Consider the following 14,417-nt stretch of genomic DNA (forward strand, 5'->3'; position numbering starts at 1 on the left):
CTCTTCTAAATTTATGCCAACATTTCTGCAACTATTGGTCTTCGTTCGTTCCAAAGAACTCCTAAAGCCTCGCAGTTTGTTACTCGTGGCGATACCGATTGCATGACAGATCTAAATATGAGACGCAGAAGAAATTACAGGCGAAGGAACCAACTTCCCAGAAGATCTTCATTCATAATAAGTTTCATGTCGAGGTCAAAAGTATTTTAGCTATTCAAAAGGCAATAGCACAGACCAACAAAGTCTACAGTTGTAATCTCAACAAATAAGTCTCATTCGGTTCAGTGTAGTTAGACAGTACGATTTACACTTTTCTCATCAAAAGAAAAAGCCTTTGGTCCAACTCGAACTGAGCTGCAGGAGGATACCCCTTCAGCATCATCGGTAGTCCACCAAAAGAAGCATAGATTTCCCTGAATGAAGCAAAATAACAAATTATACGAGAGCCAAAGTACAACACCATCAATCTTAAAGTTCAAATCAGCTCAATGAATTACCCAACTGTAATCATAACACTGTTTCCCACCAGAACATAAACTTAATTTTATTCATTTGAATAATTAATGCTATTCCTTGACAGAAAAAAAATATATCTCGACTACAGCATATTTATGAATTTAATCAAGATGCCACTGATAGGATGGAGTGAATCAAGAAACCATTGCCAAGATGGACTCACTCAAGATATCGGGAAGGCCGTGTTGACTCAAGCCTCAAATATCGCTAGTTAAGGCAAGAGCATAAAATGAATTAAATAACAATAAATGCGTATGACAATAGAAGTATGATAAAGATGAATATCTATATGACTCACCAGATCATGGAAAACAAAACCAATTCAACTTGGAGGGTGATTAAAATAAAATGAGGAAGATAGATGAGAAAAGATCTAACTAGCATGTTAGTCCCTTTTGCAAGTCATGTTCGTCGCAATAAATGACTAAATTGAAGTATAACAGACTCTACCATATCAGTGTAGGAAAAATTATCTTCATCAAGCCTCAACAGTGAGACAAAGTCTAAACCTTGTTTGGCTAAAGTTTGATTCAGGTTCCTAATGAGCAGTTACGAATATGGAAAGGTCGAGACGTATAAAGGATGTCTCAGGCACATTGTACTGTAGTTATTTAAGATGAAAATGCCAGTATGGATGATTATGATAAAATAGATGGTCACAAAAAAGACCTGCATCATCACACTGCAAATCACTAAAAGAATATTTAAGGTGAAAAATAATGAGGTTGATAGAAGAATTTTGTCAATAAGTGATTAGCTTAAACTAGCATTCCATGCTGGTAAATGACATACAAGATAACTAGTGCAGATGCAGACATAAGTTATATGTGCATAAAAGTAAAAAAATTGAAAATCCATTAAGAAAAAACAATGCTTGCAGCATAAATCTAAAGAAAATAATCCATGCTGAAAAAAAGAAAAGACTAGTACATGCATCTTGTATGACTGCTTAAACAGTCTTGTACATTTACATTTCACCGCACAACCCTGAAGCATTTGCCATATTATTATCAAAGATTTTGCATCTGCATCCTTTATCTAAAACCAATTCAAAGACTTCATAATCACTTGACTTAAAGCAGCACTAGATTTCTCTTTGCAGTTTTCTGAGACTAGACTCCTACTCAGATTTTGATTGTACATTGTTTTTAAATTCAGACTTGCGTATTTGTAGAGTCTGAGCCATGTGAAGAAGTACCAAAAAAAAAAACCATTAGATAACAGAGCATTAAATTTTTGACAAATCAGGTACACTCTTCAAGATATTATTCTGCAAATATCGATCCTTATACACTTCTTTAAGAACGACTTCGAGAAGCCAAAGTCATCACAACTCTGATTCCATCAAGTCTGAAATACCATCCAATCAATAAAACAATGTAAGATACCTTTATCAAACTTTTTACCATCTGGATCCAGTCTGGTCAAAGTGAAAATGTCTTCAAAAACAAGCTCCACCATCTTTCTGCAGGACCGAACTCAGGAAGTACCTGAAACAAAAATCTTAGCAACGCAATAAGTTGAAATTAACTGGAATAACCCTTTCAGACTTGGTTAAGCTCCTCTAAGGAAAGTAATCACATGCTAACAAGACATCCACGCCAGCATAATAAAATTATTAGTAAGTTCTACCCTTTAAATCCATCAAGTACTCCACATGCATACCTTTTCAAGAAGATAAATCTTGAAAACTTCCTATATATATATAATCACTTCAAAAAAATAAGAAATAAAACTGCATTATCACACAATGTGAAAGAACCTCGATCTCACAAATGCATAGAAGCAAAACTCTTTCACTTTCTTTGGTTGTGAGAAGAAAGAATGTACCTTGCAACGTCGACCGCTCATTCGTTCAGTTCAAGTCCAAAAAATTTGCCTTTTTTTATCGGTTTACAAGCAAAAAAACTCTTCATTTCCGCGAGTTTTGCGAACTCCCATTTACTAACAGTCAATCACACAATCCAGGTTTAGAAATGTCAACTCAAAACGTGTTCTCTTGTGTTCGACAACAAAGAGAAAGGCAAAGATCTTAAAGACCGGATAGAGATTAAAATTAGCTTATAAAGACGAAAACACACGACACTATAAGTAATGTTACCGTCTGTCTTCGCTGCGGCTGTTCGAAGTCGCCGGCACGGTCCGCCGATACTTCTCGACAACGTTAGGGCTTAAGACGGACTTGAGTTATCTCTTACGGCCGACTCGAAGAGCACGACTTACGGAACGGACTCGAGACGGGTTGCGGGCCATTTCTGCTTTGCTTTGAGATTCGGGATAGTAATCCTGGACCGTACGCATTGTTGATGGTGGATTAGAGAGTGGTTGTTTATTGTATTTGAATGATATGAGTTATTTAGGATCGCTAATGATGCTGGAAAACATAAAAATAACTTTCACAGAAATAATAAAAAAGATATAATTGCTCTTCATATTCTTAAGGGCACGATAAGTCTCATTATAATTATATATATATATATATATATTCTTTTTTAAGGAAATAATTCCACAAGAGATTATAAAATATTAATTTAAAATTTGATTGGAAAAAAAAAAAAAGATTCAAGCACTGTGACACTCCAATTTCATTGATTTAGGGTCACTTAAAAGGCACTATTTTTGTGCCCACAAATCTGATAAGACTCTAAAAGAACTTGCACAGGTAAAAGCAACACCATAGAGACCTGTAGAAGCTCTTGATGAACAATGGCAAAAACTGACGATGGAGAGTGGTGTGTAGTTGACAATTATTGTTGCAGGATACACAGCTTTCAAGATTCTGCAGAGAGAGGGCAACATATCAAAACTATATACGCAATCAGGATCTGTCTCTTTGTTCATATTCCTGCCATAGCCTATGCATTTCATATCATGGACATCATACCGGATGAGAAAACAGAGTTTTTCACAAGAATTACTTGAAGCATAATGTGACCAAAAGAAGCAATTGCATAATACATGAGGTGCTTTACAACTATTTTTATGGTTCATCAGTTCGTGGTCGTAATTCATCGATGGGAAACCAGCAAACGTTTATAAGACAGAAGGGCTTGGAAGTATAGCATAATACATAGAAAAGGCGTATCTACACAAGTGGCTGCAGACAGGCTTTTGTTAGTTAATTGCATGATCCTCGGATGTATTACACTCTTCAAGGAGAGTGATGATATTATGTTCAGGTGCGCTAAGAGTCGGTGATATCAGCCGTTTTGCTGGATTCGGAGTAGGGTTTGCTCGGCCATCTTGGGACTGGAGGTGTGATCCATCCTTAACAACGGGCAAATCAGCCTTCGCATGGGCAGTAGCTGAAGTTCTTCTTTCTTTCCATATTCTTCTATCCTGAAATTGAAAAATATACATATTAGGCAATGAATGACAGAATAAATAGCAGTTCTAAAGCATTTTTCATATGTCTGATTGCACTTCCACTTCATAGCGGACACCTCATCAAACGAGGATCTTATTATTTGCCAAAGTAGTGGACACTCGGTAACTATATGTCAAAAACTTCTTATACTTGCAGAAGTTGGCATTCTAATTATGACCCCGTACCAAAGCAGTTGGATATTCCAGGAGCACCAAACATGACTTGCAACCCAGCTTAGGCACAGGCATTTCTAGGAAATTCCCAATTTCGCATATCTTGTAATAGTTCTTGTCATCTTCATCATGGTCTAATACATTTAACTTTAATGAATGTTTCCATTGGTAACTATCCATGACATACATGAAGAAAGTCAATACACAAGTATTCATGATATTAAATTATCACATCCATCCACCCAACAGTTACAGTAACTTCATGAACACACCCATTTCACCTGGATACCATGTATTACCACAACTCCTGTCTAATCTAGGGTTCCAGCCGGCTAGATCTTGTCCCTAAGAGCGCTGACTTGAGTGGCATTAGGATCAACTAATTGCACTTAACTATGATTTTGTCAGCCATGCATACCTGAAAATTGTGATCCTTGCTAGCAAGAGCTTTGCTTTATAAATGGAAATAGGCACTAAAGATGATTGAAAGACAAGGACACATGAGAGATCAAGAGTCATCAAATGAAGAATATCAGAATTCCACTTTGCTCAGTGAGGATCTGAGAATTGTCTAATTCTGGTGCAATATGTAAGTTCAGGATATGATGTGTTCGATAGGTACTGTATTCAGTGGAATAGCAAAACTGTCAGTGTGAAGGTCATGCAGACATGACATGTGCAGTGAAGTAATACGATAATGCCAAAATAACCTGCTTTTATGAAAAGCATGTTGAAATACAATATCAATGTTAGCATATAGCATTCAACAGCTTTTGTATATGCTCAAACCAAAAGGGAAAGTTATCAGTCTTAGACTCTAAGATTTCTGCAACCCCTCTTAAAAAATAAGTTTGAAGAAAATAATAACATTTAAATTATTACATGAGGTAGCACAGGCTTTCCAAAACTAATAATTCTAAATAGATCTAAGTGAGAAATAAGGATTCACTAGGGTAGTTGCAAAATTCTTCATTCTTTTTTTCCTTAAAGAGGATCATATGTGAGATTATCTTTAAAAGAAACTACATTTAAATGTTCATGGGTAGGCAGAAAGAAAACATATGGGAAGATGGCTTAATTGGAATTTATTGAAAATTATAATCAATAAATACATAATTAAGAAGATAAAACTATGACCCTATTTAGACAAAAAAATGGGTCTAAGAAATGAGAAATCCTCAACCCTTCCACATTATCTGAAATTAAAGCCTCTATGATATGGTCAATTTGATTAACTGTGAATTAACTTTTCAAATTGATATGATCAAATTAACTTTTCTCTTTCATTTAATAGGCACCATAAACTATACCAGTAAACTTGCATTACCTATTCTTCTCATTTATCAAACATCTGTTAACAATACCTTTTCATCTTGAGGCCGCAACAGGACATGCTTGCAATACACCACAACTAAAATTGATTTAAATAAGCAAAAGAAATATAATGAATGCTGAGGCAAATGTTTAGTTGATCTATAATGAGTAGTTCAGAGATGAGTTGACGGAAAAAATTCAGAAGTTGAAATGGAGTATAAAACAAAAAGTACATCAAAGCAGAATTGTTTTGGCAAAGGGTGAATTTTTGCAACAAAAATCTTGAAGTTGTATGGATATGGAATAGATACATAGTGGCTTACCAAATAATTTTCCTGAATCCTTGATAGGAAAATGATGTCATAAAGAACTTGAAAAAGTAAACCACAAATATGAAAAAGCAAGGTTCGGTGATTGTCTACTGAGACACCATGAGATTTTAAATTTGAAAAACTTTCACACATCTATTATATGGAAGTTGGAATTAGTTCAAACTACTCATAGACTTAAGTATGACAATTTGACTGAGACAAAATGTATATCAGGCAGTTGACCAGAAGAAGGGGCATTTGTTCTCATGGTAGTGCATATCCGCTCAAACTACAACAGATATGTTAATTCTAGACTCTCGTGCTATAATATCACATAGCTCTTGCTGATCCATAGCAGGAACTTCACATCTTTCATGCCCTTAAGGTTGTTAATCTTATCATCAGAGGTGAAGACATGTTCGATATAATAATTATGAATCCCCATGATGATCCCAAAAGCTCATCATTACATGAAAGACCTGCAATCTTTGATCTTCTAATCATTTGGTAAACACACGTAGATGCTGACATAATATATTCATAGTCTTAAACCACTGAAAATCACATCAAAACTCATACAGCAGCAACATAATGATTTTCCTAATGAAAGATTTAGGATGAACTAAAATAATATATTTCTGCATATCCCAAGCATAATTATTGGCCACTGATGGTATGTCATGCTGGGAATATGTATCCTACTGATGGAATGTATAATTGGAAAACCTTGTCCATTATCTAATAACAGAAAACAAGATGAATGTCCAGAAGTCAATCCGATAACATGTTGGGCCAACAAGATTCAAAAGGAATATAAAGGTCATTGACAAAAATGAGCTGGAAACACAAAGAAGCATGTAGTAAATATTTTTGGACTTAATTATCACTATAAATGACTATGAAGTATGGCATAGTCAATCTTTGTTTCTCTTGGATAAACCATCATCAACCATCCAGACAAAGAAAATATGCTGCAGTAGGAATGGTTACGAAGAAGGATAAGAATGAAACGGCAATAAAAGTACTCAACTACTACAAAGACAGATTTTTGATGGAGTAGAAGACACCATTAAAGGGATCCAAACCTACATTTAGTATAGAAGGTTCTGGTAGCGGGCAAGTTACTGGCTGATCACAGACAAGGGGCTCAGATGGGTGCTCAACTGGCTTGAACTCAACTGTCGCTTCAAATCCATGGCTGACAGCAGCCCGAACAGAGCTTCCTTCCTCCATGTTTGGCGACAGTGTGTTCCTCGCATCCTAGGACACAAAAATTCAATTAAAGTCGGAAGAGAATGTAATAAGATTTCCCTGGTAACCTAGCATACGCAAGAGATCAGGCAATATAGCAATTCCTCAAATAACCACCATTTTTCTTTAAATCAACGCAGGCATAGTCCAACATTGACAGACGGAAATCAAGTTCCATCTTTTCTTAAAGAAATAACAAACTAGAACTTACGAGCACATGATTAACAAACATTGATGTTTATCGTTAGCATTTTTTCTTGAAAGAGATCAATCGAACAATCGGATTCAAGCAACCATGACTCTCATAATATTTCGATTTAGGGGGAACTGGAATTTCTCGACTAAAAAGAAATCAGAAGAAGCAACGGAACAAAGAGCCGATTAGCAGTCGAACGACCAAAAATCCAGCACAAATCAATCTATTTCTCTTGAAAACCCAGCAAAAGATTCATCTTTGAGATGATTGGCAGGCTCACCATCGCGCTTTGCGACCGGCGGTGCCCCCAGCCACCGGAAATCCGAGAGAAAATCCCCACCATCTTCGTCCGCCTCTTGCCCCTCCTCGAAAGCACCTGGAAAGCTAGAAAGAGCCGACTACTGTGCGATCGAAGGGCTCGAGGTAGAAGTAAAGGTGAGGGTGATACAAGGAGACGTGGGATCCGCTAGGCGGTGACACGACTCGTGATCAATCGCCGGTCCAAGTCGTCGGGAGGGATCGGGTCACCACTCATGAACAGGGGAGGTCAGTAGGGGTGAGCTTACCCTCCTAGTCAAGAGTCTTCTTTAACCCTTGGCCTAGAAGCAAAAGAGTATGCAGTGGTGAGGAGTGGGGAAAAAGGTCAAGCTAGTTGGTGGTTTACTTTATTCCATGCCCCCATACTAATCATGTACACTTACAATATATTCAATTATGCAAATAAATATACATAATACTAGAAAAAATATTTGAAAAATATATAAAGAATAAAAGGAGTAATTAATTTTATGGTGTTTGTTAGTGAAGTGATTAGAATGGTATTATAGGTCACTCATCTTGATTACTACAATCAAACATGCTAACATAATCTTCTAGGAAAGTGAATCATCTAATGACCCTACACTTTTATTTATTTATTTATTTATTACCTCCTTTATGGATCAAAGAATTAAGCTTTTAGAGGCCTTTGAATTTACAATTAAAAAAACATTGTGTATAGGGCTGAGGGATGGTTACTGTTTAATTCAATTTGCATGAAGACACAAGAAAAAGAACACATCATTCGAGTGTGTTCTTGACCGTGTCTGCAGTACTGAACTGTATCATCCGGTATGAACAGTACGTACCAATCCGACAGGTTGTCGGTACACGGATCGTTTGTTACCGATCCGAGTGCACTGTAGCAGTTCACTATAGTACTGTAGCAGAGATACAGTACTCGACACACCTGGGTGTACCACTCGGTATACCGTACGGTATCGGTACCGAGTCCAGATCGAAATATCGATACAATACGGTATTACGAACCTTGGTTCTTGATTCATCATCAAAATAATCTCTTTATTTATGTGGAATGCATACTACACCAATAACAGGGGGAACACACATCATTATGTAGCGAGAGCAACGTTATTATCTTTTGGCATGGGTTTGACTTAATTTGATGTTGACATATTGCATGGGAATAAGGATGGTAATAGATAAGGATTAATTAGGTATCAACCATGATTATTAGGAGGAGCTACGATGATTGGGAAAAATTATGATCAAGCAAACAAAAAACCTATTGCAATCACAACAACGATTGCAACACTCGTTGCTTAAGCAATAACGATTTGGGCGAATAAGGTGGAATGAGAGGACTGTTCATGCATCTGTCGGTAGGTGTGACGTGAAGTTTCCTCATGTAAAGGAAACTAATCACGTCCTTTTCTTGGAGGACATCGACGTCGGCAATGACTCGAGTATTGTTTTCATGCTTATATGATTGCTTCTTCCGTGTTGTAATTTCATCCTCAAATCACCAAAATGATTTAAATATTAACATGTCGTCTTATTTTAAGGATGATCGGTTGAATCAACTTGCTATAGTAAAAAATAAATATTTATATATAATAATAATGATTTATTGATCATTTATATAAGTAAGTAATATTAGTGATTCTCACATCAATCGAGATAAAAATAGACACATACATAAATTACATACTTCCACATCTTTTACTTACATGAAAATAATAAGATAAAATGAAAATAATACATTTAAACGTATTTTGCTTACCCTCAAGAATTCCTCTTTCTTGGAGAAATCAGCAAGATAATTAAGAATGTAAATGCTTTTGTAAAATCTTTTGTTGAGTTTAAAGTCAATCGTATATACAAAAAAAAAAGGATTATGATTGTTTAGTGATTGACAAACTTTGTTAAAACTAGAGAGGGGGAGAGTTTTGGATCCACCATCACTGCCCTCAAGCCATTGTCTTTCTCTTCCTCCCTATCATTATCTCCTCTCCTCTTTGACCGCTTCAAGCCATTGTCTCTCTCTTCCTCTTTATAATTATCTTCTCTTCCACACCTGTCACTGCTTATTATATTGCTATCCTCTCTCTCTCTCTCTCTCTCTCTCTCTCCAGTTGATGCAACTATCATTTACTTTCTGTGTTGCAGTCACCATCCAACCCATCACTACCATCATCCCCACCACCTCCTTGCCCCACTCATCAACTCAATGGCTTCATAATCTTTCCCATCATCTTGTTTAGTCCTCGCTTCTTCTTCTCTCTTAACACGCCATTAGACACTGTAAGAGAGAACAGTTGCATCTAACACTTTCTTTACATGATGGCCCTTTAACCCACCATCATTATAGGATACATAAACCTTCTTTCTAATATCTGTAGATTGTCAAAGGCATACCTTTTAGCGATTAAGATTATTTTAGTTAACATATCTAGTGTTTTTAGTATTCTTTATATTTTTAAAATTAAAAATATATATGATCTGAATTTTTTTTATCGATTCAGAAAATGATCTAATAATGCTTATCTTCTATAACAATTTCCTTGTCGCCAAAGTGAATACATTTTCAAGAATAATTGAAAGGCATTGAAAGATTATTCCTTTTGACTCCATAACTTGATAACGACGTACCAAAAAAACGAAATTGACATCCTGCATTAGGTTGAGGTTCCTAACCTTTACGAGAAGATTGCGTGTGCTATACACTAATCCTCGATGCAACACTTTCTCTCTCGTAAGAATGAATCATCAGCTAAGTCCATTCAAAATTGGAAAAGTGATGTGTATGGAATTCAAAGTAAAATGTGAGGTCTAGCATAATGTCTCACAATAGATTAGTATTTGCTAGAATATATCATTTTTATTTAATTAAATAAGATATATTATAGATTTGATTGTATATTGATTATGATTATCAATCAATAAAAAGAAAGATTATTTATAACATGACTTCTAAAGTAATAACCTTGATAAAAGAGATTTTTTAAATTATTTATCATAGATTTTATGTTCTCATTTATATATAGATAATATCTCATACGGATTAGTATAAAATATGGAAGAGATATTATAAATCTATTGTCATCTCTCTTTAGTCCATGTTCCAACGTTTATAGCGATCTTATGAAAGATATAAAGAGAAGAGAATGAGAGTCTGATTCATACTATGTATCTATATTATTGTTGCTTGCTAATTGAATTACATAATATGCTATTCTCAAATTAGATTGATATATTGTTATTTAATTTTAGTTCTTGGCATTAAATTTTTTCTGCATAACAGTAACATAATTATAATTTTTATGTTTACAAGTGGTATTAAAACTTATCATTTTGAAATCAAATACGTTACATTATAATAATATATCATATCTATTTTATATCTAGATTTATTTGTTGCCATCATTCACTTGCGAAAAGATATTATTTGATCTTGATCGTATAATGAACAATTCGTCTATATTATCAATTAACTTTCCTATCTCGTCCGTCTTGTTGCCTACTTGCGGATGAGACATGATTCCTCACTTTACGCAAGTAGAATCGAGGACGACATGCTACTTATGTTTAATTGATGAGCTACCGTCAATAGCTTGCTATCGATGACATCACTATTAAGGGCAACAACCGTCATTAGTGATTGTTGTGTGTAGTAACCACGATAGTAGAAGTGTTGTGACAACATCATTATATGGGTCAGTTACCACCGTGGGTAACGATAGTCTTAAATGGTGTCACTACTGCCCATGATAGTAGGACTAGGTCGTTGTCATTGCATACTTAATGGTGCCACAACGTGTGATAGCACAGGGAGGTAGTAGCTCTTTTGGGCACTAGCCATGACCAATGGCATGCGATAGACAATGACTATACAGTAAACGTGCCACTTAGAAAAGTGTCACGATGACATTTGTTCATCACGGCCAACATCGATGGGGCGTCAAAGGTTGCGATTCATAACAATGCAGGTGAAGTAGCATAGTGGTCGATGCTACGTTTCTCCAGTGCGTCGCTGGCACTCGTGTGAAGTCATTGGTCATGGAACAATCGCTGATGTAGGTCACCTAGTAGTTGTGCGACGGTTGTGTGTGCCAAACTATATGGGGTTATGTGATTAGGGTAAATCCTAATTTTGATCAGATCGTGCGGTTGTGAGTCAACATCGTGGAGGAGGTCATGCGATTGTGAGTCAATGCCACAAAGGAAGTCATGCGGTTATGCATGACAAGCGATAATGCTATTATGTCATCGAGTAACATCGACCGTCTGTGAGGAGCATGCGCTCATAGCCATGGCCAGATTGGTGCAAAATCGTATGTTATAAGAAAGCTGAAAAGGGGTTTAGGTGGAAGAATAAGTTAAAATCAATTTTGACCCAATTCAATTTACCGCCAAATCAATTGCCCAATTCAATTTTGATTAGTAAAATTCTATTTTGACCTATCAAACTTAATTCTAACTTGGCCAAATATATCCAAATTGATTTTGACCCAATGTTGACTTATCTCAATCAAATGTTTAACCAAAAATATTCAACATATGTATTTAGGAGATTTAGATAATAAAAAAAAATATTTTAAATAATTATGTGATAGAGTAAGATGATGCATATAACTTATTGCTTAAGATTGTATACCTAAATGTAACAATATTGTTTCTTAAGGAGAAAATTAGTCATCCATAAATAATTTTAGGTCAACACTAAATATATTATTTTATATTTTATGGTGGTATTTATTTCCATATATTTTCATTCTTTTAGTGTCATTGTAATCTTTGATTTAAATTGTTCAGAAAAGTTAGAGTATATATCATCAGTATTGGGTGTATTTGATCTTGATCTGACACTGCTTATAAAAAGATCCATAGACTTGACTAAGAAAAGCACTATGAAATAAATAAATTCATATATGATATTGACGTGACTACTAATGATCTTGTAGAACAACCACAAGTTATGAAAATATCTCAAAGGAAAATGATACATATTATTTTTGATAATTATATGATATACTTAAAAGAACCAAATTTTGATATAAAAAAAAATCCCTTGTTGTTTTCATGGAAAACAAGGATTCTAAAAGATAGTATGGTATAATAAAAATAGAGTTGATATCGATAAATCAAAATTATGTCATACAACTTGTTGAATTATCTAATAACTATAAAAATAATTGATGAGGCCTTTAAATAATATAACTCAAGATGCAATATCAAACAATATAAAATCAACTTATGGCTAAAGATTTTGATATATTATTATTTGATTTTGATATTACAATTTTTTATAATAATAATATAATCATATTTCGTATGCTTATATCTTAACATATTCAAGAAGCGTATCGTATTTACTAATCCATTTTGAAAGTTTACGTGACGTGTGAGTATAGTATACACTAATCCATTTTGAAAGCTTCTGTGATGTGTATGGAATTCAAAGTAAAAAGTGGCTTTGAAAAAACTCCATCCTCCAGTAATAATGTCTCTTGGAAACACAACTAATAGTTCTTTATTTATAGACGCCTATGGTCACAATCCAAGATGGACACTTTAATAAACCTATAATCATACATCTTTCCAAATTAAAATAATATAAATAACTTTATGTTTACAATGTCTAAAGAAGTCAGTCACACTTATTTTGTGCAGTCACATCCTAAAGAGGACCTCTCACTCATTGATCCTAAAAGTGCCGACGCATGTCGGTTCTCACTCACCTAAGAGTCCTATGATTGGCTGCAGAGGGATGAACTATATGGGACCCAGCTCACGGCCACCGCTGCGTCAAATCGCGATGCCGGTACGCGACAGGGGACGCAACACAAAGCGACGGCCGAAGTTGTGAGACGTGAAGGCCGACCGGGCCGCTCGTGACCGTCCAATGTGGCGCATTACCGCCGAGTCATCAGCCAACGCGTCCTCCTTAATTTATTGTATAGAACCGATGGGGCCCGCGAGATCGTTTCATACGTGTCAGCATCCCGAGAGGGAGAAAAAACATTCCTACTCAATTTCCGTAGTGCCCACTCACACACCTGCCTTCTGATTGGAGGAACCGAGGCCCCGTTACCACAACGATAGCGGAGCGAGTAAACATGCGCAAGGACGGGAAAAGTATTGCTCTCGGAAAGGTCGGACATGACGGCCGCCAAAGCGGGGCCCAATTTAGAATAATGGTACGTCGACACGAGGAACACGATTTGGTGTGAGTATCACCAGGGCCCAGCCATGTGACTGGAGTGGGCCCACGATAGGAAAGCCACTTCCGTGTATAATATTGCCGATCGACGTTTATGCCCATTCGAGGAATAATTTAATGTCGTGGATTTGACCCATTTGCTTTTGCGCAGGGACACGACCGCGTCCATCCTGCAAACGGCATTGCTTGTCCACGCGTCCACGTTCACTCAATTTCTACCCGTAGCTTTATCGGTGTGAGCTGTCCTGTCCTGCCAGGGAAGGACGGTTAGATGTGAAACAGGAAGGGTTATATATATTTCGTGAACCAAAGCACGAAGCGCGAGAGCTTCAGGTTCACGTGAAGCCTGCCGAAAGGACTGACACGTATGCGGATTCCGCTGGTTGGGATCGACAGTTGCCCGTCTCGGGGTTGATGTAACCGTACGCCTTTATTCCCGGATAGTATTCAAAATGGGATAGAGGGCAGCCTCTTGTCAGATAAGGCAGTGTGCTTATCAAAATGATAAGTTGTCAAGTCGTATGTAGCCACCAGAAAGCCACGACCAGATAGGCTAGCGTGGGGCTACGCGCACTCGTCTTTTTTGCACCAATTCCACTCACCTATTAAAGTCAAAAGAAATCAAGCAGTGATCAACGCAAAAATATTAGGAGTGAGATTAACAGGTCCTAAAATTGAACAATGCCTTAATTCTGCCGGAAAAATGAGTCTGAGGATTGATGACTTCTGTGTACCTTAAGCCCGTTAACACGGCTTGTGAAATGACTATTGTGTTCCTTTTTCATGT

The 14,417-nt window shown here is 36.3% G+C and overlaps 1 protein-coding gene and 1 long non-coding RNA gene across 2 annotated transcripts; both read right to left on the reverse strand.

Annotated features, from left to right (window-relative positions):
* Positions 1 to 146: 146 nt before the first annotated feature.
* Positions 147 to 2,735, reverse strand: LOC135672322 (uncharacterized). Its single transcript, XR_010512944.1, has 4 exons — positions 2,618 to 2,735; positions 2,347 to 2,460; positions 1,905 to 2,006; positions 147 to 413 (listed from the first exon to the last, which is right to left on the reverse strand). It is a non-coding gene; the product is annotated as an uncharacterized LOC135672322 (long non-coding RNA).
* A 712-nt stretch (positions 2,736 to 3,447) lies between these two features.
* Positions 3,448 to 7,562, reverse strand: LOC135642197 (uncharacterized). Its single transcript, XM_065158136.1, has 3 exons — positions 7,409 to 7,562; positions 6,771 to 6,941; positions 3,448 to 3,855 (listed from the first exon to the last, which is right to left on the reverse strand). The coding sequence occupies exons 1-3, from the start codon at positions 7,469 to 7,471 to the stop codon at positions 3,631 to 3,633; spliced, it is 459 nt and encodes a 152-aa protein (XP_065014208.1). The 5' UTR covers positions 7,472 to 7,562; the 3' UTR covers positions 3,448 to 3,630.
* Positions 7,563 to 14,417: the final 6,855 nt, after the last annotated feature.

The sequence above is a fragment of the Musa acuminata genome, chromosome BXJ1-4, assembly GCF_036884655.1.
Source record: "Musa acuminata AAA Group cultivar baxijiao chromosome BXJ1-4, Cavendish_Baxijiao_AAA, whole genome shotgun sequence".
Taxonomy (NCBI): domain Eukaryota; kingdom Viridiplantae; phylum Streptophyta; class Magnoliopsida; order Zingiberales; family Musaceae; genus Musa; species Musa acuminata.